This window comes from Sminthopsis crassicaudata, chromosome 4, assembly GCF_048593235.1.
Source record: "Sminthopsis crassicaudata isolate SCR6 chromosome 4, ASM4859323v1, whole genome shotgun sequence".
NCBI classification, from domain to species: domain Eukaryota; kingdom Metazoa; phylum Chordata; class Mammalia; order Dasyuromorphia; family Dasyuridae; genus Sminthopsis; species Sminthopsis crassicaudata.
The window spans coordinates 415,453,897-415,475,100 of record NC_133620.1 but is presented as its reverse complement, the minus strand read 5'-3'; the positions used below and the strand labels follow the sequence as shown (position 1 = coordinate 415,475,100).

General features: G+C 37.2%; 2 protein-coding genes across 5 annotated transcripts in view; one reads left to right on the top strand and one right to left on the bottom strand.

Annotated features, from left to right (window-relative positions):
- AGL (amylo-alpha-1,6-glucosidase and 4-alpha-glucanotransferase) overlaps positions 1-19,685 on the bottom strand; it is a 73,716-nt gene extending 54,031 nt beyond the window's left edge. For 2 of the 3 annotated variants that reach the window (XM_074262767.1, XM_074262769.1), the window contains exons 1-5: positions 19,438-19,685; positions 18,838-18,972; positions 6,951-7,161; positions 5,918-6,084; positions 5,328-5,531 (exon numbers count right to left, since the gene is read on the bottom strand). In XM_074262767.1, coding sequence (XP_074118868.1) covers positions 5,328-5,531; positions 5,918-6,084; positions 6,951-7,161; positions 18,838-18,919 — 664 coding nt within the window. In that variant the 5' untranslated portion in view covers positions 18,920-18,972; positions 19,438-19,685. Of the gene's footprint in view, positions 1-5,327; positions 5,532-5,917; positions 6,085-6,950; positions 7,162-18,837; positions 18,973-19,055; positions 19,191-19,437 lie in introns of those variants that run through there. The other variant, XM_074262768.1, reaches the window with a different exon arrangement.
- A 204-nt stretch (positions 19,686-19,889) lies between these two features.
- FRRS1 (ferric chelate reductase 1) overlaps positions 19,890-21,204 on the top strand; it is a 113,632-nt gene continuing 112,317 nt past the window's right edge. For both annotated transcript variants that reach the window (XM_074262773.1, XM_074262770.1), the window contains exon 1: positions 19,890-20,101. The gene's annotated coding sequence lies outside the window, so the exon portion shown is untranslated. The remainder of the gene's footprint in view (positions 20,102-21,204) is intronic.

Genomic DNA, 21,204 nt, shown 5'->3' with positions numbered 1-21,204 from the left:
AGGGGGGGAAAAAGGAAATCTTATAACAAATTGGCTTCTATTGGTTTGTACACATTATTATATTTTATATATAAAAGTTATATAAACTACTACTGCTTGGCAGCTAGATGGCACAGTGGATGGAATTCAGAGCCAGTAGTCAGGAAGACATGAATTCAAACCTGACTTCAAACATTATAAGACCTTGTGCAAGCCCACTTAATCCTGTTTGCCTTAATTTCTTCACTTGCAAAATGAGCTGGAGAAGAAAATGATGAACCACTTCAGTATCTTTGCCAAGAAAACCTCAAATAGTGTCATGAAGCCTAAACATGACAGTAATGGCTGAACAATAACAACAAACTATTACTACCCTTTAAAAATATTATATGTGGGATTTTCTAAAAATTGGTTTTTGTCTTTCATTCTCAAAGAAGATAGTGTGTCTGATTATGGTTGATCAGAGCAATACAAGTTTGGAATACTCTGCCACAGGTCAGACACAAATAGTCCCTATAAACAGTTGGGATGGATTATCTAACTTTGCTCATCTCACATTTCTTTTGAATTAACTCCATTATGGCTCTGCTCATAAAGCACAGCACCTTCTCTGATGAGGGCACGCCATGCTGGGTGGTCCTGTACCAGTGTCTCCCACATCATACAATCAATTCTAAAGTTCTTAGGAGAGATCCTGATAGTGTCACCCATGCAATTATTTACTATTTTACACAAGCCTGCCTAGATTATCCTCATGGTAAAAATGTTTTTTATAACCATAAGCTCATTTGTATATTTAAATCAATGGCATATGATTTTACTACCTAATACTGAAAGTGTTCTTTAGTAGGATGGACAACAATGATACCAGCAAAGTGCTAGTTAAAAGAAATATGACCAAAGAAGAAGGATGAAACCTATATTTTACAAGCCATTTATAATAATAAAATGCTAACTTTAAAGTAAGCAAAGAAACATTTTCAGGTCAGTGATTTACTACAATGATTTTTATGTAAAATTAAATTGTATATCCTAAAACATGATCAAATGTGGTTAAAAGCAGCATACAAGTGTTTCCTAGACACTCAACAACAATATAATAAAGGGATTATATACTATATTGCCCCAATTCATTTTAATTGGCTTCTCTATTTCGGATCTCTCTTCTCTCCAAATAACTCTCCACATAGCTTCCAAAATAATCTTAAGCCTAAACTATTTAGGAATAGTTAACAATGAGAGCATTGTTAAGACTTTATTTTTATCATCAATCTTCCTTTTGGCAATCTGAATCTAGGATCAGTGGGGCCAAGCAAAACAAGTTAAATCACTCCTCTCCAGAGAAGTCTTTAGATTCCTCTAGCCAGAATTTACTCAGGGTTAAAAATTCCCAGTTCCTATCGTCACTCTCATTTGATATAATTCTTGAATATCTTTCACCCTTATCAACCACTGGATGTTCTCAATTTCATAAATGTCTTTTCTAAAACATGGCACCTATAAATGAATGAGATATCCCAGATATGATGAGAGTATAATGGAACTATTGCTTAGCCAGGGACACTATGCTTTCTTCAGTGCAGCCAAAAATGATATTAACTTTTTTGGCTGCCATATCACATTACTGACTGATACTGAGTTTGCAATCCACTAAAATCCTCGGATCTTTTTCAAATAAATTGCTACCTAGTCAAATGCCTCCAATAATGTGAGCTGTTTTTTTTCCCCTAAATGAAAAGTTTTAAATTCACTTCATTAAAATTCAACTTACTACATTTAACCTAATAGTTAAGGCAAAGATTTTTTTTTGGATCCTTATTCTGTCATCCAATGTATTATCTTCCCCCTTTCCAGTTTTGTAATTAAGCTTTATTGAAGTTACTGACAAAACCATTAATCAACACAAGATCAACCAAAGATCCCCAAGCAAGATGTCCTTCCCAGTAAATATCAAATTATTAATGACTCCTTAGGTCTGTCTATAATCAGGTTTGAATCCACTTAAAACTGTATTGTATTTAGTCCATACCCCTCTGTTCTTCTGACAAGAATATCATTAGAGACTCTTTCAAATACTTCGATAAAATCTAGGTAAACTATATTTTCATCATTCTCAGTTTAGCAATCTAGTAACTTAATTGCATTTCATTCAATCAGCATTATGTATCTACTATGATCAAAGAACTGTGAGAGAACAAAGGCAAAAATAATTCCTTTTTTTTAGATTACATTGTCAAAAAAGGAAAATGAGGTTGATCTAATATAACTTGTTCTTGATGAAGTAAGTGCTTGTGATTCCCTCTTTCCTTCTGCACCACCTTTTTGATATGTTCTAAAATTGTGTTAAAAATTAAAGTTAAGATCACAGGCTGATAGTTTGCAGACTATATTTTCTCTTTCTCTTCATTCCTATTCATTTTGCATCTCTATTTCTTCTTTAGTCATTAATTTTTCTCTTCTCAAAGATCAGACAGGTGATCTATTTCTTGCTTTCTAATTTGATTATAGTATCACTCTTTATATCTGTATGTCTAAATCATGTACTCATTTTGACCTTATCTTGGTATGATATGCTGGACTATACCTAGGGTCTGCCATACTATTTTCCAGTTTTCCCAACAGCTTTTGTCAAATACTGAGTTCCTATTCCAGAAACTGGAATTTTTGGGTATATCAAACAGTAGATTACTATAATCATTTACTACTCTGACATTCATCTCATTCTAATCCTAATCCATTTCACTGATCCTCCATTCTATTTATTAGCCAGTATCAAATAGTTTTGATGACTGCTGCTTTATGAGTTTTAGATCTGGTGGTTAGGCCACCTTTATTTGCATTTTTTTCCCATTAATTCTCTTGACCTTTTGTTTTTCCTGATGAATTTCACTGTTATTTTTTCAAGTTCTCTAAGATGATTTTTCAAGAATTTCATTGGTATGGCACTGAATAAGTATATTAATTTAGGCAACTGTCATTTTGGTTACATTATCTTAAAGAGCCTGTCCATGAGCAATTAGTATTTTTCCAATTGTATAGATGTGACTTTGTGAGAAAAGTGTTTTGCAACTCATCATTATAGCTTTTTCTGCATCTATTGAGATAATCCTGATTTGCATTAGTCTTGTATTTGGACAGTTATGCTGATTGTTTTCCTAATATCAAACCAGCCCTGCATTCCTGGTATAAATCCCATCCAGTGACAGTATAATATTCTTGTGATAAATTGCTGTAATCTCTTTGTTAGTGTTTTATTTTAAATTTTTGCATCAATACTCATTATGGAAATTAGTATATAATTTTCTTTATGTTTTGATTTTTCCTAGTTTAAGTATCAATACCATATCTGTGTCATAAAAGGAATTTGGTAAGACTCCTTCTTTGTCCATTTTTTCAAATTGTTTATATAGTATTGGAATTCATTGTTCTTTAATGTTTGGTAGAATTCACTTGTAAATCCATTTGGTCTTAGGGTTTTTCAGGGAGTTCATTGTTGGCTTGTTCAATTTATTTTTCTAAAATGGGGTTATTTAAGTATTTTATTTCTTCTATTAATCTGGGAAATTTATATTTGTGTAAATATTCGTCCATTTCATTTAGATCATCAGACTTACTGGCATACAGGTGAGCAAAATAGTTCTCAATCATTACTTTAATTTCCTCTTTGTTGTTGGTGAATTAATCCTTTTTTTCCCCCCATTTCGATAATGGTAATTTGACTCTTGTTTTTTTTTCCTTTTCTTTTCTTTTTTTTTAAGTCAAATTAACCAAAGGTCTATCTATTTTTTTGTGTTTTTCCCCACACACACATAAAAGTAGCTCTCAGTTTCAACTGTTAGTTATCTTGTTTTCTAATTTGCTTTATTCTTTTGATTTTGATATCTCAGTTTCCAATGCCAATTCTACTTTTTAAGGAATTATTCTCTGCATTGGGGTTGGAGTCCATACAGCTGCAAGCTGTGCCATTGGCCTATTGAGCCAGTATAGAGGGGCTTCAGTTGTTGATATATGTTGCTTCTAAGAGCCTCCACTTGGCTTGTTTATGGTGCAATGTGTTTCCCCCTTTCACTTAAGTGAGACAGACCTATATCTGGAAACACTGACTTTTTTCGGGCAGATTATACTACTTTATCAATTGAGAGTGGGAAGAGGAATGAAATGGGTCAGGGAGAGAAAATGCTGATTCTACTAACTTTATTTTGAATTGTTATTTACTTTTATTCATATCTTATTCTAATTATGTTTTGCTATTTGAGAAGAAAAATCCAGAAACTATTCTCCAAATTATTTATATGAATGAAGCCAATTTCTGATGTCTTCCCCATTCTGTATAATTTTGGACAAGTCAATTAACATTCATGGGTATCAGTTTCCTCATCTGTAAAATGTGCATGTTTGACTGGATGGCTTTTGAGGTCTTTTCCAGCTTTTAATCTATTATCCTATGATTTTTCATCCTAAATGATTAGGTAGCTATTGTGTTACAAGCTTGGATATTTTCTACTTTCTTTAAATCTTTCCTAAGAGTAATATTTTTATTTAAGACATTCATAGATTAATGGAAATTTAGAGGTGAAGAGACTCTGAAATCATGTAGCTTAGGGACTTTCAACTAAGATGACAGCACCTTAGAACCTAGAAGAATCTAGATTTACTATACGCCTCCATCCTTGGACTATATTAGAAGACTGCCAGAAACCCGTGGAGGTTCTGAGTGGAGACAAGACAAGGTATACAAAAGGCACTGCATGCAAGAGGCCCAGACTCACAGTGGGGGACAAAGCCAGACCCCCTACCCAAGCAAGCCCATGTTCACTTTGGGTCTTGAAGGAAACCTGTTACCAACACAAATGACAACATTTGGTTAGGGCAATGGTCAAGGCAGAGTCAACTCTGAAAAGGGGAAAGAGACAAAAGGGTCTAAGGCCAAAACCCACGCCAAGACATCAGGAAACTAAACCCAGGAATTCCTGAAGGATGAGGGGTCTACTCTTAGCCACTGTATCCTGGACAGAGTATGGCCTGCTTATAGCAACCAAGAACATGAGAAGAAGCAGAATGTATCCCAAAAACAAAAACTCAATTTGAGACTTGAGGCTAATACTTCAAACAAATGTATCAAAGAAAATTTAAAAGACATAACAGACTGAATGAAACCCAAGAGAGAAAGCCAGAAGAAAAAAATAATATACCACAAGTCCAAGGAAAGCTTCAGAAGAAAAAAATTACCAAGCCATAAAGTCTACAAAGAATACCTATAAGATATGAAGAATGTTTTCCTACAATAATAAAATTAATGTTTTAAGTATATGTATAAGTGAATAAAGCCAATTTAATAAAGTTCATACCAGTATGGTTGTAGACAACATCAGTAATACAAAGAACGTTCCATTCCTTTTTCATTTTTTCCACTAGTTGTCCAACATCATTCCAAGTATATTGCTTATTAGGTGTAGAAAAGTCAGGATTCAGTTCCAACTGATTGGCCAATGAATAACATGACCTTGATAGCCCCAATGTCTGAAGTGGGGTAAAATGAATCATGTTGTAACCTGAAAAATATTATTTTAAACTTTAAGAAATTTTTATATACATATTATATATATTCATATATATGATATATATTTATATAAGTAAAAACTTAGATAAAATGCATACTATAAGAAATTATAAAGCACATATAAATTTTATATGTAAGAATGAGAACTAAAAATATTTATTCAACAAGATCTCATCAGATTAATGCTAATTTTTTATGTTTTAAAATAAATTCTTAGGAAATTATATGACATTATTTTATTATTTGTCATAGTATGATGTTTGCAATATACTAAGATCTTAAGTAAAACTGATTATCCAAAACTTTTAAATTAAATTTTATAAGATACTTAATAGTATGTGTGATTTTAATGGCATTTGAAGAAAATTTTACTATTACCTGATTCTTTTGCAACTCTAAGTCTACTTTCCCATTCATCAAAAGGTCCTAAACATTTGGCTAGAAATGTCTGTTGAGTAACACAGTCCAAATGTAATACTTGATTATCGTTTCCAACATGTAAAACAGGGTCCACAACTATATAACCTCCACCACTCTTCTCATTTCTTTAAAAAAAAAGAAAAAAAGGAAGAGAAAAGACTTAGTGAGAATATAATTTATATTATTCTTTTTATAGCTAAAAGATTTAAATTTTTTTATAAAAGCCTATACTTATGGCATATAATTGTAAGCATATCAATAAACTATTTTTCAATTCTCTAAACTCTGAACTTCTATTATAGCTGATATTTTTTTTTTTAATGTACTACCATCAGAATTGAAGTTTTAGTACCAGAGGAAATGATATTGTTCTCACTTTTTATTTGGTTAGGACTTGCAATTTTATAAGCCTTAATTTTAAAAACTATCTGAATAATAAATTTGTGGTAAAATTTGGCTTAATAATGACCACTATGATTTCTTTAGAAAATTATGTAATACTTAAAGATTGAAGTAGAAATTTGATCGTGTGTGTGTGTGTGTGTGTGTGTGTGTGTATGTGTGTGTATTTTTTTTCCTAGTAAGTGTGTTCAGAAGTCATGTGAAATGTTTACAAAGTTTCAGGAACCAGAATTTGAATTTAAAAAAATTTAAAACTATATTGTAGACATAGTTAAAAAAAAGAAATATCTATTTTCACAAAAACATTATCGATCAATTTAATTATCAAGTGATAGTATAAGATATCAAAGAGTTTTATTTTAACTATCTTATACATCAATAATCATTTGTTGAACAAGTGGCTAGTAATACTTTATACTATGAAGGAAGTATTCTACTACTTATTAGAAATTAGATGACATGACCTTTATCAGCAGGCAAGAAAGCATAAGAAAAAAAAATCTCTATCATTATCCATACTTTATTTTTTGGCAACTTAAGGGCATAAAATTTATATACACATTTTTCACATTTACAAGGTTTTACTTACCCCTGATTGAAATAGTATTGAAATGATCCAGCTTTTTGAAGATTAAGTTTACAATATTTGTCAGAATCATCTTCCTTTTCTGTTGGATTTTCCCAAGTAAGGGGACGGAATTTCTGTCTATTAAATTCTTCTCCAGGAGGAGGATAATTTGTGTAGACAGTAACTGTCTTCCCTTGTAAAGTTGGACCTAACCGGAACTGTAGTTCAAAACCTGAAAAAGCCAGTTATTAATAAATCACTATAATTACAACAATCATATAAAATTTGCATATTTAAATGGCCACACAAATAATTTTAATTAACACAATAATTTTTGTCAGGCTTGTGCCAAAATGCATTATTTCCTTTCTTCCTCCCTTCCTTCCTTTTTTTCTTTCCAAGGATTAGAGTAGGGAAATGGCTATTCTAAATCCAGACATACAGAAAACCTCAGAGTTTATTATGAATTGTCCAAAGGTATTTATGCATTTCTGGATTTGTCTAATAAAACTGATGATTTTATTTTACTTATATACCCAACATGAGCAAGTCAATGGACATTAACAACATCACTCAATTTGATAGAAATATGCACAATTTTCCAAAAAATCTGACCACATGTGATTAATAATGCTACATCATATCTTACTTTTTGTAATATACCAAAGACCTGAGTTTAAAGGATAGCATGCCTTCTTACTTAGTCTAAGTGACCTTAGAAAACTAATTTAACCTCTCTAGGCCTAGGTTCTCATATATAAAATAAAGAGGTAAGATAAAAATGCCCTCTTTGGTCCTTTTCTAGTTCTAAATCTATGATCTCAACTTCCAAATGAATTAAAATCATGAAAGATGACAAAGGGCAAAAGATGATATAATTCACTGGAATAATTTTTTTAAACCTTATAAATTTTTTTTTTTTTTTGGGTTACAAACTTATTAAAGTATTTCGGTGAACAGGAAAATTTCAAAATGTCCTTTATATCAATACAAGGATCATTTTCTCACTGGAGAAAATGGTGCCATTTTGAACAAATGCAAGTATCAGAGTTCAGCAGCCTAAGCTTATTTAAATAACCTATTCCCTGTTCAGTTTAAACAAATAATGCTTCCAGGATCACACACGAATTCAAAGAAGTTATAGTACAAAGGTTAAGAGTCATCCAAATAGTTAAAATTGATCATTGAGAACCACTATATTTAGTTGCATGTGCTCTCTATATAATAAATGAAAACTATTAAATAGTAAATGAGTTTACCTAAATCAACTTCCTGTTAATAAGTCATTTTGCTAAAATTAGCTGAGGTCACAGTATATTATGCTATTTTTTTATTCCTCAAAGTTATACTAGGGACATTTTTCTGAAATTAGCTGTTTTTTTCCAGATCACAACAAATAAGTTAATTCAAAGCTATCATCTTCCAAATTTATTCAAATGTTCTATTCCTAAATCTACATAGGTTCAAGCTCTGGAAAAGGAAAGCCTTATTTAATGTTACATAATTATAATAGTAAAATAGTATAATTCTAGCCAGATGTTTTTAAAAAGTTAAAAGAATGTCAAGTATTAGTAATCATAAAGATTTAACATTCTATTTTCTATCAATTGGAAAGTTTTACATCAAAGTGTCATGAAATTTGATTTCTACCATGTCCAATATGTGATGATTTTCTTCTCCTTTCACTACTACTAAATAGTATTTCATAAAATCACAGAATCTAAGAATTGGAAGGGATCTTATTTAGCTATTTATTCCAATCTACACTATACAAAAGAAATTTCCACTATAAAATATGTGTGACAAATGGTTTATCTGACTTCTATCTGAAGAGCTCCAAAAAGAGAAATCAAGGCAGCTTATCCAATTTTGTAAAACTATGTTTTGGGAATGTTTCCTTATATCAATCCTAAATTGACCTCTTTGTTACTTCTGTACATTCCTCCTGATTCTGCCTTTTGGGGACAGTTCAGTCTGATCTCTCTTTCACATGACAACTCTTCAAATACTTGAAGACAGTTATCACATCCATCTTGAATTCTCTCTGTTCCACATTAAACATGCCCAGTTCTTTCAACTCTTCATCATACAACATGGACTCAAGGTTCTTCACTATGGCTGACCTCTTCTAGACCTCATTTAGCTTACCAATGTCCCTCTTTAAATGGTGGAGCTCAGAACTGAACATTAATTTCCAGATGACTAACAAACCTATCAAGGGTCTCAGCATTCTCCCAATCACACAGGCTAATAATAACCCTGGTGTCACATTCTCGATCACCTTCATCATCCAAACAGTTGTCCTATCGTTTCTACTTCTGAAACATTTCTCAAATATGTCCCCTTCTCTCCTCAAACATTGCTATCACTTTGGTGCAGGTCCTTATTACCTCATGACCAGACTACTGCAACAATAAAATAACCTCCTAATTAGACTCCTTCCTCAAATCTTTTCCCATTTAGCTGTCTAAATGATCTTCTTAAATGATCTCTCCATTCTTACCCATACCCCATCCCCCCTTTCTCAATCAATTCCAGTGGCTCCCTGTTGCTCCAGGATCAAATATAAAATTCTGTTTGTCTTTCAAAACCCTTCATAATAAGGCGCTTTCTTATCTTTCCAGCCTGCTTTACATTAGTCACCCCAATGGTATACTTTGATTCAGTGATGCTGGATTCTTTATTTCTTAAACAAATAACTTAATTTCCTGACTTAACATTTTCACTGTCTGTCACTCATGCCTGAAATACTCTCCCTCTTCACTTTCACTTCCTGGCTCCTATGGCTTCCTTAGAAATTCAATCTCAGCCAAAATTCCATTTCTGCAAAAAGTCCTTTCTATTACTCCTCAATGCTAGTGCCTTCCCTCTAAAATTATCTTCACTATGAATAAAGAGAAGTATATGAGACATTTTACTGAGAGAAATCAAAAGACCTGACAATTGATTGGATGTGATAAGAACCCAAGTGACTTGGGAGGACAACCTTAAGAATAATATGGAAGTCTGGAAAGGAAAATTTGGGAGAAAAGATAATAGTTCTATTTGGACACGGTGACTTTGAAATGCCAATGAGATATATAGTTCAAAATGTCCAATTAATGATATAGGACTGGATCTCATGATTGAAACTAGAATAATTAGTAGCTAATTATTCTTGAGTCTGACTATTCAACCAATTTTGAATTATCTATGTAATTGCATGATCTGGTCCACATCTCTCCATCTCTATAGTTTTAGTATGAGATACTTTACCAAAAATTTAACTAAAACTTAGGTAAATAATATTTGTTGCATGCATTTCCTTAATTAATTAATTAATTCTTAAAAAAAAAAAAAAAAAAGGAGACTTGTTGATGAAATTATAAACAGTGTTTAACAAATTATTGTAGTATGAATTCAGGGAGAAAGGATAAATTAAGATTTATAATTAATAAATTAATTATAATTAATAAATTAATAAATCTTAATTTATCCTTTCTCCCTGAATTCATACTTATCATTCACATTTATTAATTAACTGCTAATTATATTAGTTTTTTTTTCAGTTGTCTATGTAATCTTATTTATTTATTTATTTTTGGGCAAAGATACTGAAGTAGTTTGCCATTTCTGTGTCCAACTCATTTTACTAATGAGTAAACTGAGGTAATAACCAAATTAGAACTCAATTAGTTTTTGGAATGGAATGCCCTATCACATAGTAAAATAGACACAAAGGAATGTTGAAAATCATATAGCCAACAAGAGCCAAGATAGGTATTACCTGAACCCAGGCTCTTGTGACATCAAAATAAATGCCTTTTCTAATAAATTATCCTACTAGGTCTGATAGGAATTATTAATTATTGTTCACATTTATGTGGTGTTTTAAGGTTAAGAATGTGTTTTGTGTTCTCATTTGATCCCTCTGACATATTGATATTTTAAAAGGGTAAAAAAAAGACAAAATATATAGCAGCAATCAGGAAGTAGCTCAATGAGGAACAACCACATTCAGAAATAGAAATATACATTTATATTTTATAAAAATGTACATTAAATTTTTTTTGAAAACATTTGATGGGGGAGGAAAATCACCACCATCAAGCAACTACATCAAGGGAGTTTCTACAGTAGAATTGGCATTTTAGATGATCTTTTAAGGAAGTTGAGAAAAACACCTTTTATATAGTTTACAGCAAAGCTAGGGGGGAAAAAAAGCTGCTAAAAATTAATACATACCTAGGCTATACTAAGAAAAGAATAGCTTCTCAGAACTACAGAAGTGCTAGTAATATAGTAATATCCCTAGTCATAGCACATCAGGAGTACCATATTTTAGGAATAATATTGATTAGTTGGTAAATCACAGCAGGGTAAAAGAATCATAAAGAATACTGCAAACATACCATATAAGAACTGGTTGAAGAAAATAGGGATATTTGGCTAAGATAATAGGGGGAATAATAGGGGGAATGATTTTTGTTAGGAACTTCATCCTTTTATCAAGCCTATATTTCTTTCTTTTCACCTTAAAGCTAAGACTTTCACTTTTGCATCTTAGGACCATTATGTCCATTAAGTCCAAAAAGAACTAGAAAAATGCAGCTGTTGTAAAAGCTGAAGGATAGAGGTTCAACAGTGTCAAACAATGACTTCAAGTCAAGGTATTTAACAAATGTCTTCTACATAAAGGGCACTAAGCTAACTACTGAAGGAGAGAAAAAATAAGGCATGTTCCTTACCCTCAAGGATCTTACAATCTAAAAGTAGAGATACAATATAGAACATATACAAATAACTAAAATATAAACTGATAAAAATATAAAATATATGTGCAAGAGGTACAAAGCAATGAATGATCTGAGGAAGTAAAAATCATGACTAGAGGAATAAAGGAAGACTTCATGAAAGAGGTAGTATTTGATTTGGATCTTAGAGATTCAGAAGGGTTTTAAGGGCATGAGCAGGAACAAGGTAAGATAAGGGTTTAGGGAAGAGCCCAGAGCACAGCAGAGAACAAGTATAAGACAATGAATAGTTTGACTATAGCATCCAGGGGTTCTCAAACTACTGCCCATGGGCCAGATGCTGCTGCTGAGGACATTTATGTGGCCCGCTGGGTTATGGGGAGATGGGCTGAGGGACGGAGACAAAGCGTGAGCTTTTGTTTTTACTACAGTCCGGCCCTCCAACAGTCTGAGGGACTGTGAACTGGCCCCCTATTTAAAAAGTTTGAGGGCAAATAATCTATAGGAGGGAGTGGTATTGATGGGGATGAAGTCCCTTTAAGATTCCTTTCTAATTGCCCAACTCATGGCTGGAATATCTGGGCCCAGCCCCCACCATCATCAGCTCAGCTTCCCCCAGCCCTCACCTGATCTGAGCTAACTGAAAAGCCCACCAAGAACTTGGGGTACAGCCCATCATCTTTTGGGTATAAAAGAGGTGAGCTGGAACGCCCTCTTTGCAGGAGCCCTCCCAGCCAACACATGGTATCCTTCCAGCCATGTAGGGGTTCCTGCCCACCCAGCGGCCACCTTTGGCCCTGGCATCTTTCTAACTGAACTTTACTTCCAAATTTCTACAATAAACCTTTTATTTATCAATCTAGGTTTTTGGGCCTGTAAATTCATTTTACAGGGGACACTGCGCCTCATGGGATTATGCGCCGAGAAATGGGGTTCCCCCTTTCCTTTCCCTCATTAGTTGGTGGCCCATACGGAGACCCCAAAAACTAACCTTAACCTTTTCAGGTCTTCCAGAACCAATTTTCGTCCTTAGCAGTTTCGAGCAGCTTCCGGGAAGAATATCTGTGTTCCTACCCTCGTCTTACTCTATCTCTAAAACATAGGGCACCCAGACCAGGTTTGGGGTGAGAGCAAAGTCTCCTATGGAGACTACTTCTCTTTTCCTCTCACTCTGTCACTACAGGCTGCTTTTCCAAAGCATTTCTAATCCCTTTATCTCACCAGAAAAGCCTGCCCTCAGGCCACAACTCCAACCCGCGGGAGAGTGTTTCTTCACTCCTTCCCCCACCAAGTGGCCATCCCTCTCGGGTCCCAGGCCAGCAATCTCCTTGATCTCTTCTGGGGGAGATATCTGTGTTTGAGCCCCTCTCGCACTCCACTGTAGTGGCCAGGCTGTAGCCACGAGGAGACAGTCAATGGATTAGGCGAACTTGGGTGTCTCTACCCAACAGCGTGAGCCTTCACCTTCGCCACCTGAGAAACACTGGGTTAAGATAACATCTCTCCCTTCCCCCATCCTCTCTTTTCCAACCTCTCCCATGTGACTTAACGTGCCATTTAAATGCTCCCATCATGCCCCCTTCTCGGGGTAGAGTGGGGAGATTTGGGGACTCTTCAAGATCTCTAGAAACGCCCCCTCATAGCTTTTACCTGGTTCTTAAAGGAGCTAAGACTTCCAGCGCTCTCAGAGAACTAGCTTGTCCCATACCTTTTAAAATGGGACTTGGTTTCCTGCATGCTCTCTAGGCTGGATTTTAAAACTGACCTTTTTCTTTCTAAGCCTCAGGGCATACTTACCTGCTTTCTAAAGCCTAGACAGAATTTAAACTAGCTGTTCAAGCCTTTCTCTGTCTCAGTAACCTTGCAGGTGGGAGCTCCTGACTTTTCTCTTGGTCCACGACTTTTAGCTCCTAGCGCACTTTATTTCTCTCGATTTGATGCCCCCTTCCAACAGTTAAAAGATGCCCCTTCCAAGTTCTGGTCCTGGCCAGGCTAGAGCTTCAGAAAGGACATCTTTGTAATTTGGGCTGGGGAACAAAATTCTTAATCCAGGCAAATTAATTGTTAAGAGAGTGAGAATAGTTTCTTTTGATTTCTCCTTTTTTTCCCCCATCCTGACTGCAGGCAGGCAAGGGTGAATTAAAGTGATATCAACTATTTGAAAGACACTCCTTAACTACTTTATTTGGTGCCTCGCTAGAATCTTTCTCTGTTCTGGTGTGCAACAGTTCTTTTTTACTGCCTCAGTTTCCTTAAACTGTCTCTTTCTTGAGAACTTCTCTGGCTTCACTTCAGGAAGCCAGGGATATAGAATAAGAAGAATAGCTTCCCCCAGCCCTCACCTGATCTGAGCTAACTGAAAAGCCCACCAAGAACTTGGGGTAAAGCCCATCATCTTTTGGGTATAAAAGAATCAAGCTGCCTTTTAGAGAATGGCTACATTAACACCTGAATTCTATATGTAAAGTTCCAATCTCTCTCTACTTGCCCAACCCCTAACTTGCTTCAGGAAACTTGCTAATCTCCAATTAGGGTCAGACCTTTCTAAATGCCCCAAATCCTAATCACTAGAAGATGGATGGGGTAGGGTTTTTGTCCTTGACTCAGCCACTATTCTCTACATTAAGTACCTTGTAGCTAGCTGCCTTCCCCTCCCTCTGCCTGTTCTAACAGAGTAGGGAGGGGCCACATGGGATTTTTCTTCCGCAGAGAAGGTTTTGAGATAGGGCGGCTTTCAAATTAATGGATGTTTGTTTTTGTTTTTTTAAAGACTAGTTAAAACTGGGGGCCTTGTGTAAAACTGTTTGACTATTGTTCTGTATGAGAAAAACTTTTAACTATTGCTCTGTATAAGCCTGTTTACTACTGCTGTTTCAGGAAATTTACTCGTCTGTTATATATAATCTAATAATTTCTGTAAACATGAGGGGAAGGACACTGAGATTTCAGCTGGTCAGAAAATTGGGAAAAACTGATGACTTATTTCAGTACAGGCTTAATAGGAAACTAACTTTGCTTATGTTTTAACTTTGAAATCCCTTATTCAGTCTTTGGGATTATTCTTTAAAAGCAATCAGAAATCAGACACCTGTCCTAGGACTGGCAGTCTCTGTGATCTGTTTCTCCACCCCTGTAACCCCATTTTCTTAATTAGTATTTTAGCATTTTGAGAACAGAACTCTAATGGTTGGGGTAGCATGTCTTGGTCTAATTGCATAATTTTACTCAGAAATCTGTCCGAGAGAGAGAGAGAGAGAGAGAGAGAGAGAGAGAGAGAGAGAGAGAGAGAGAGAGAGAGAGAGAGAGAGAGAGAATGAAGCTCTCAAACTCCATTTTTTTGTCTCTCTCGGAGCCCCTGACTTGGGTTGCCTTCTCAGGGCGGCAGGACCGCCTTGAGCACTGCTACACAGCAGACGCTGAGTTAAATGCACAAATGACCACAGACCTAAAGACTGTCCATCTCTGGCTGAGATGCCCCCCAATTGCAGAGATTCAAACAGGGAGGTGTGTGTCTCTCTGAATAAGGAGTGCTGTTCTATGCTAATTCTGGGGTTATTGGGGAAGAACTGCTCCTTGCCACAAGTCCTTGCATTTTCTAGTTTTAGTCTGGTTTGTTTTATTGTCCTGACTCAGTTTCCCTGCCTTAGTTCTACAAAAGCTCCCCCTGCCTCTTTATCAGAATACTTGATAAGATCTCAAGTTTCAGAATAGCAGAATGCCTCTGCCATCCCAAGCTGGGAATGTCTTCCAATATTGCTCTTGCCTCTATTTCAGTCTTCCTGAGAACACACACTCTATCAGCAAGATGGGACAGCTCAATTTTCCGGGACTTGATTGACGCTGTCTGGAGCTCTACGCTCAAGCCAAGTACTGGTCATTGAGACATTATGGCACAGCTCTGGAGAAATAAAAGTTTTTGTCGTATTTCCCTCTCTCCCTTAGGGACGCCTAAAGGGAATGAAAGCTGTAGAGTTGGGGTCAGATTATAGCCTCTCAATAAACTCCACTGAACAGATTATCTAACCTTATTTCCACCCACCTTGACAGCGCTTTTACACCCAGCAAAACTCTTTTGAAGCCAAAAGGTTGGGAAAGAGCAAAAACCAAACTTAGCCTGGGTTTCTGTGAATATCATCCATACTTTATGGATGAATTCTTGAATTCTCTTATGTGGAATTAGATGAATAATGTTCACTTATGAAAGATCTACTTGGACATGAACTCATTGGGACAAATTCCTTATTGTTATCAACATAAGGTTATGATAAATATTTAGAATTTATGTTCTTGCATTTTTTCCTCATGCAACTGATTTTAACATCAGAGCAATAGTCAATAGAAATTGTTAATGCAATTCAATTTATGTCATACCTTGCTGTTTCTAGCCTGATTATAGGTAATCATTGTATCCTAAATGCTTGGCCAAATAAGCATTTAGACTGGTCATCTGTCTGCTACTCGACAACGGACAACTAATAGAGATCTGTAAGACCAAAACCGATTTCTAACACCTGTTGGTTACTTTTATCTCATTAACTTGAGACTCTCAGTTCTCTTCAGGCAACTCCTGCCTCCAGACACTCAGAAAGAAGCAGAGATGCTCTTTTAATGCAAATCTGTTCTAGACTTTAGCCTTAGAAGACCCCAATTGCTGCCTTGAATCCAAGCAGGAGGAACTGGCTTCTCACCACCACAGAACACCACAAGGGTTGACCCTGGCCCCTCAGCATCCTGCTCCCTGGTAGAAATTTGAGGTCTGGCCCTGTTTCCGTTTTATCTCAGGACAGCCCGAACACTTCAGGGGCCGGTAAGCTGGGTAGGCTATGCTGATACTTTTCACCTCTCCTCCATAAAGAGTGGGGAAACTAGGAAGGAAAAGATTCAGGATCTTTGCTTATTGAATAACTAACTCTCTTCAAGAACAGCACAGTTTTTCCAACATTTCCAAGAGCTTAAACCCCATTCTTATCTTGATCTGCAGCTCTGACAACTGGGGATATACCCATCCCTGGACCTTGCCTTTTTCTCTCAGCATTTTCTCCTATTTCTCTTTGATAATTAGATGGGCAATCAGACAAGCAGCCCACAGAAGGGACCTGATGCATTTCTTGCTAAAGGCCCCATTCTCCTGAATGTTACCATCTCTACCCTGGATGACACCCCACTTTTAATCTGTTCCAGAGATCTGTTTTCTCTAGGCTTCACACTTTGAATTCTCAGCTGGCCTTTCCGCCTGGAGAACATTGAATGGGGACAACTTGACTGGGACACTTCCTCGATGCCCTGCTGCCATCCCCTACACCTCACACCTCACCTCCTGGCATGAAAACCCAAATCTCTACGACCCTTGTCAGCTCGAAGCAGTTAAAGAGGAGATCGACGCCCCTTTTCCCACATGCATCTGGAGGTGATGGTTTGAGAGGGGAACAAGACGAGGGGACCCCGCTACTATGAAGATCTTTGGAGAAAATCTTCAACCTTTCCTTAAATGGACACTGTCCCATATTTTCTTTTTTTTTCTTAAATGAATTTAAATCTCAACTGTTTAATGGGGGAACTGATGGGGGTTGAAGTCCCTTTAAGATTCCTTTCTAATTGCCCAACCCATGGCTAGAATATCTGGGCCCAGCCCCCACCATCATCAGCTCAGCTTCCCCCAGTCCTCACCTGATCTGAGCTAACTGAAAAGCCCACCAAGAACTTGGGGTACAGCCCATCATCTTTTGGGTATAAAAGAGGTGAGCTGGAACACCCTCTTTGCAGGAGCCCTCCCAGCCAACACATGGTATCTTTCCAGTCATGTAGGGGTCCCTGCCCGCCCAGCGGCCACCTTTGGCCCTGGCGTCTTTCTAACTGAACTTTACTTCCAAATTTCTACAATAAACCTTTTATTTACCAATCTAGGTTTTTGGGCCTGTAAATTCATTTTACAGGGGACACTGTGCCTCATGAATTATGCGCCGAGAAATGGGGTTCCCCCTTTCCTTTCCCTCATTAGTATGAAATAAGGTTGGAAAGTAGTATTATAGTACCAATGTTGACTTCTCTGACAAGCAGTTGGACTAGGCAATTGTGAGCCACTGAAGGCCTTTAAGAAAGAAATGAAGATATATTGTATTTAATTTATACTTTAATATATTGAACATGTATTGATCAACCTGCCATCTGGGGGAGGGGAGAAGAAGGGGAAAAATTAGAACAAAAGGTTTGGCAATTGTCAATGTTGTAAAATTACCCATGCATATATCTGGTAAATAAAATTAAATAAAAGAAAGAAATGAAGAAAAATCAACTTTAAAATGGTCATTTAATAATTGAAATCCTTTCAGCATACTTTTGAAGAATTTCAAGCTACATTCCTGATAGCTAATAGGTGCAATAATGAAGAAAAGGATTTAAATTTTAGAAACTAAACTGGCAAAGGGTATCAAAGGATTATAAAACTTTGGAAAAAACCATGATCTTGAAAACATTTTAAATGATCTTAAGTCCAGATAAGAAAATATATATTCATAGAAAAATAATTTGATTTTTAAACATATTTCAAGCATAACTTTTAACATCATTTAAGAAAGAATTTCACTTAACTCAAAGAATAATTATATTTAACTTTATCCTAACTTTCAGAGGCTTTCAAGGATCTTATGAATTTGATTTGTTCTTTTACTATTATCAATTTTAAGGATAAATATGAGGAACTGAAAGAAAATATATTTTTAAAAATTCCACAAACATTTATAGTCCCAAATGTGAATTAGGAGCTGAATCATTTTATTTGCATCAGTGTCATTAAAAAAAAAAAAATCAATAACAGAATTCTTACCACTATGTAAGTAAGTAACCCTTAACAGACTTTAATAGGAGCAGATCATTTAAAAAAAAAAATCAATAACAGAATTCTTACCACTATGTAAGTAAGTAACCCTCAGCAGACTTTAATAGGAGCGGGCATGCAGACATACAAAATGGCTTCATGATTATTATAATTCCCTTCTAAATCTTTTTTTAGAGCAAAACAATAATTTTAAGAAACAACTAATCATTGATCACAAAGAAAATCTTTCGGTAAAATGCAGTTTTTCCGTTCTCTCATAAACTTATTTTGGAAGTCCATTCTTTCTCATTCCCACGATAGAATTAAGATAACAAAGTTATGCAAATAGCTTCCTACCCACCTTGTTCCAGCCTGAAGAGAGTCTTTTCTAGTTTTTCCATGTCGTTTAAAAGTAAAATACGAACTTGCTTACTGACACCCATTTTGGCTTCCAAATGACTTGAAGAGAACTACTTCAATAAGGAATAAATGGTCCCTATAAAACAAATTACAAAATTAGAACAAAGAGAAGAAAAAAATACCCCTCTCCCTTCCACTTCAGTGGACGCTTGCACTTACATGATTGCAAAAGCCTAACAGACACACAGAGGTTAAAGAGAATAATTCCTGCAAAAGACCACAGCCTCGAGCCAGAGCGAGAAACGCGCAGGTTTTTGCTACTTCTGAATTTGCATGGAAATGCAATGTGCTACGGAGGAGCAGGGAGCAGGGAGACTGAGTGACACCTGTGCCCGCGGCTCTCTAACAGCCTCCCAGAGATGCCAGGTGGACGCGGCCCCTCCGGCTCCAAATTCGGGCAGGAGGTCGCCGAGGGGGTGGGGAGGGGGCGTGGGGAAAGGGAGACAGCTGCAGCCCTCGGAATGTTTTCCATAGATAGAGAATGTACAGAAGGAGAGATATAGATAGAAAGGCATTATACCCCTAAGAGGTCAGCACTTACGGGGAGCCAGGAGGACGTGCAGCCGCCGGCACACCGAGGGATGGAAGCAGGGGGAGGCGGGGCTTCGGTGCTGGGGTGGGGGCGGATACGGAGGACGGAGGGAGGGGGGAAGGGCGCAGAGGACACTAAGGGAGGCCGGGAAGGGCAAGGGAAGAGCCGGCAGAGCCAGCTGGGGCGCAGAGGGGAAGGGCGGCGAAAGCAGCGGCTCCTCTCCGTCCCACCCCGCCCCTTGCTCCAAAGCCCCTCCCGGCGCGCGCGCACAAACACACGCACGCACGCACACGGAGCGGTCCTAGGGAGGAGGGCGGGAGCTGCGGCTGAGACCGCAGTCTTCTTCGCGAACGACCGCTGTCTTACGGTCAATATCCGGGAGGGACTAGGCTCACTTGCTAGGGCTGCAGAGTCTCGCGAGAGTGGGGAGCTTGCTTTCTTCTCCCCCGCCCCCATTCTCTGTGGAGCCGAGGCAGCGGCCCAGTCCCAGTCGGGTCGGACCATAGGAGGCAGGGGGGGAGGGGAGAGCGGAGAGCTTGCCAGCTTTTCCCTGGAAAAAGACAAACAAGCCTAGAACCGCGTCAAGGAGGAGAGTTTTCTGTCTCTTAGGACCTCCTCTCTTTATGTTTGGAAAGTTAAAAGTGCTGAGGTTCTGGGTCCGTTAAATCCCACGGTACGGTACTTATAGCCTTCTACATCTCACCCCTCATTCCGAGGCCCAGCAAAGTTTTCAAACCCACGCTGAGGATGTGGTTAACGAAGGCTTGCAGACAGTTCCCCGCCCGAGGGCTGCTCTGCCCTAGCGACCCCCCCCCCCCCCCCCCCCGGTGACTTAAACAAGGGCCTGGATGGCTTGTAGGGTTAGAAATAATGTACCCTGACACTTGCTGTGGGAGACAGATTTAAATCCTTCTGTAACCCCTAAAGTCACTAGCCAAAGGCGACGTGGATGCCGAAAGACCTGAGTCATAACTGGCTGTGTCCTTTAACTTTTTTTTTTCTGTTGTAATTTTTTTTTTAAATTTTAAAAATTAATTTTATAATTGTAACTTTTTTTTTTGACTACATACGCATGGGCAATTTTTTCCTTTAACTTCTTTGCCTCAATTTCTTTATCTTTAAAATGGGGTTAAAAATAGACCTACCCCTCTGGATTGTCAGGACCAAATTAGGTAAAGCGCTAAGTACGGCACTACGTTAGAGTCAAGTTAGTGTGTTTTACTGGGCTTGGTCAGAGCCAGACAGAAATAGTCCGTGAACATTTGGGTGGATTCTCTAACATTGCACATCTCATATTTCTTTTGAGCGCATTCTATTCCCGCAAACTCAGAGCACAATACCATCTCTGATGAGGGCCCCCCAGAGTCTTCCATGTCATAAATTCTATTTTAAATCGATTTTAAGTTCTTAAGAGACAGCTTGAGAGTGTTCTTGTATTGCTTTTTCTGACCACTTGTGAACGCTCGCCTTGTGTGAGTTCTCCTTAAAATAGTCTTTGGGGAAGTGTACATTTGGCATTTGAACAATGGAGTTGAGCTGTCAGCTGTAGAGTTTGAATGCTTGGCAGTTTAATTTGAGAAAGGAGCTCAGGATCTGGTATCTTATCCTGCCAGGTGATCTTCAGTCTTCTGAAGATAATTTAAATGAAAGTGATTCAGTTTCCTGGCATGGCACTGATGCACTGAACAGGTATCATAGCATACCACAATGAGATCAGCTCAAGGACTATAGATCTTCAGTTTGGTAGTCAGTTCCACATTTTCCTCTGGAACTCCC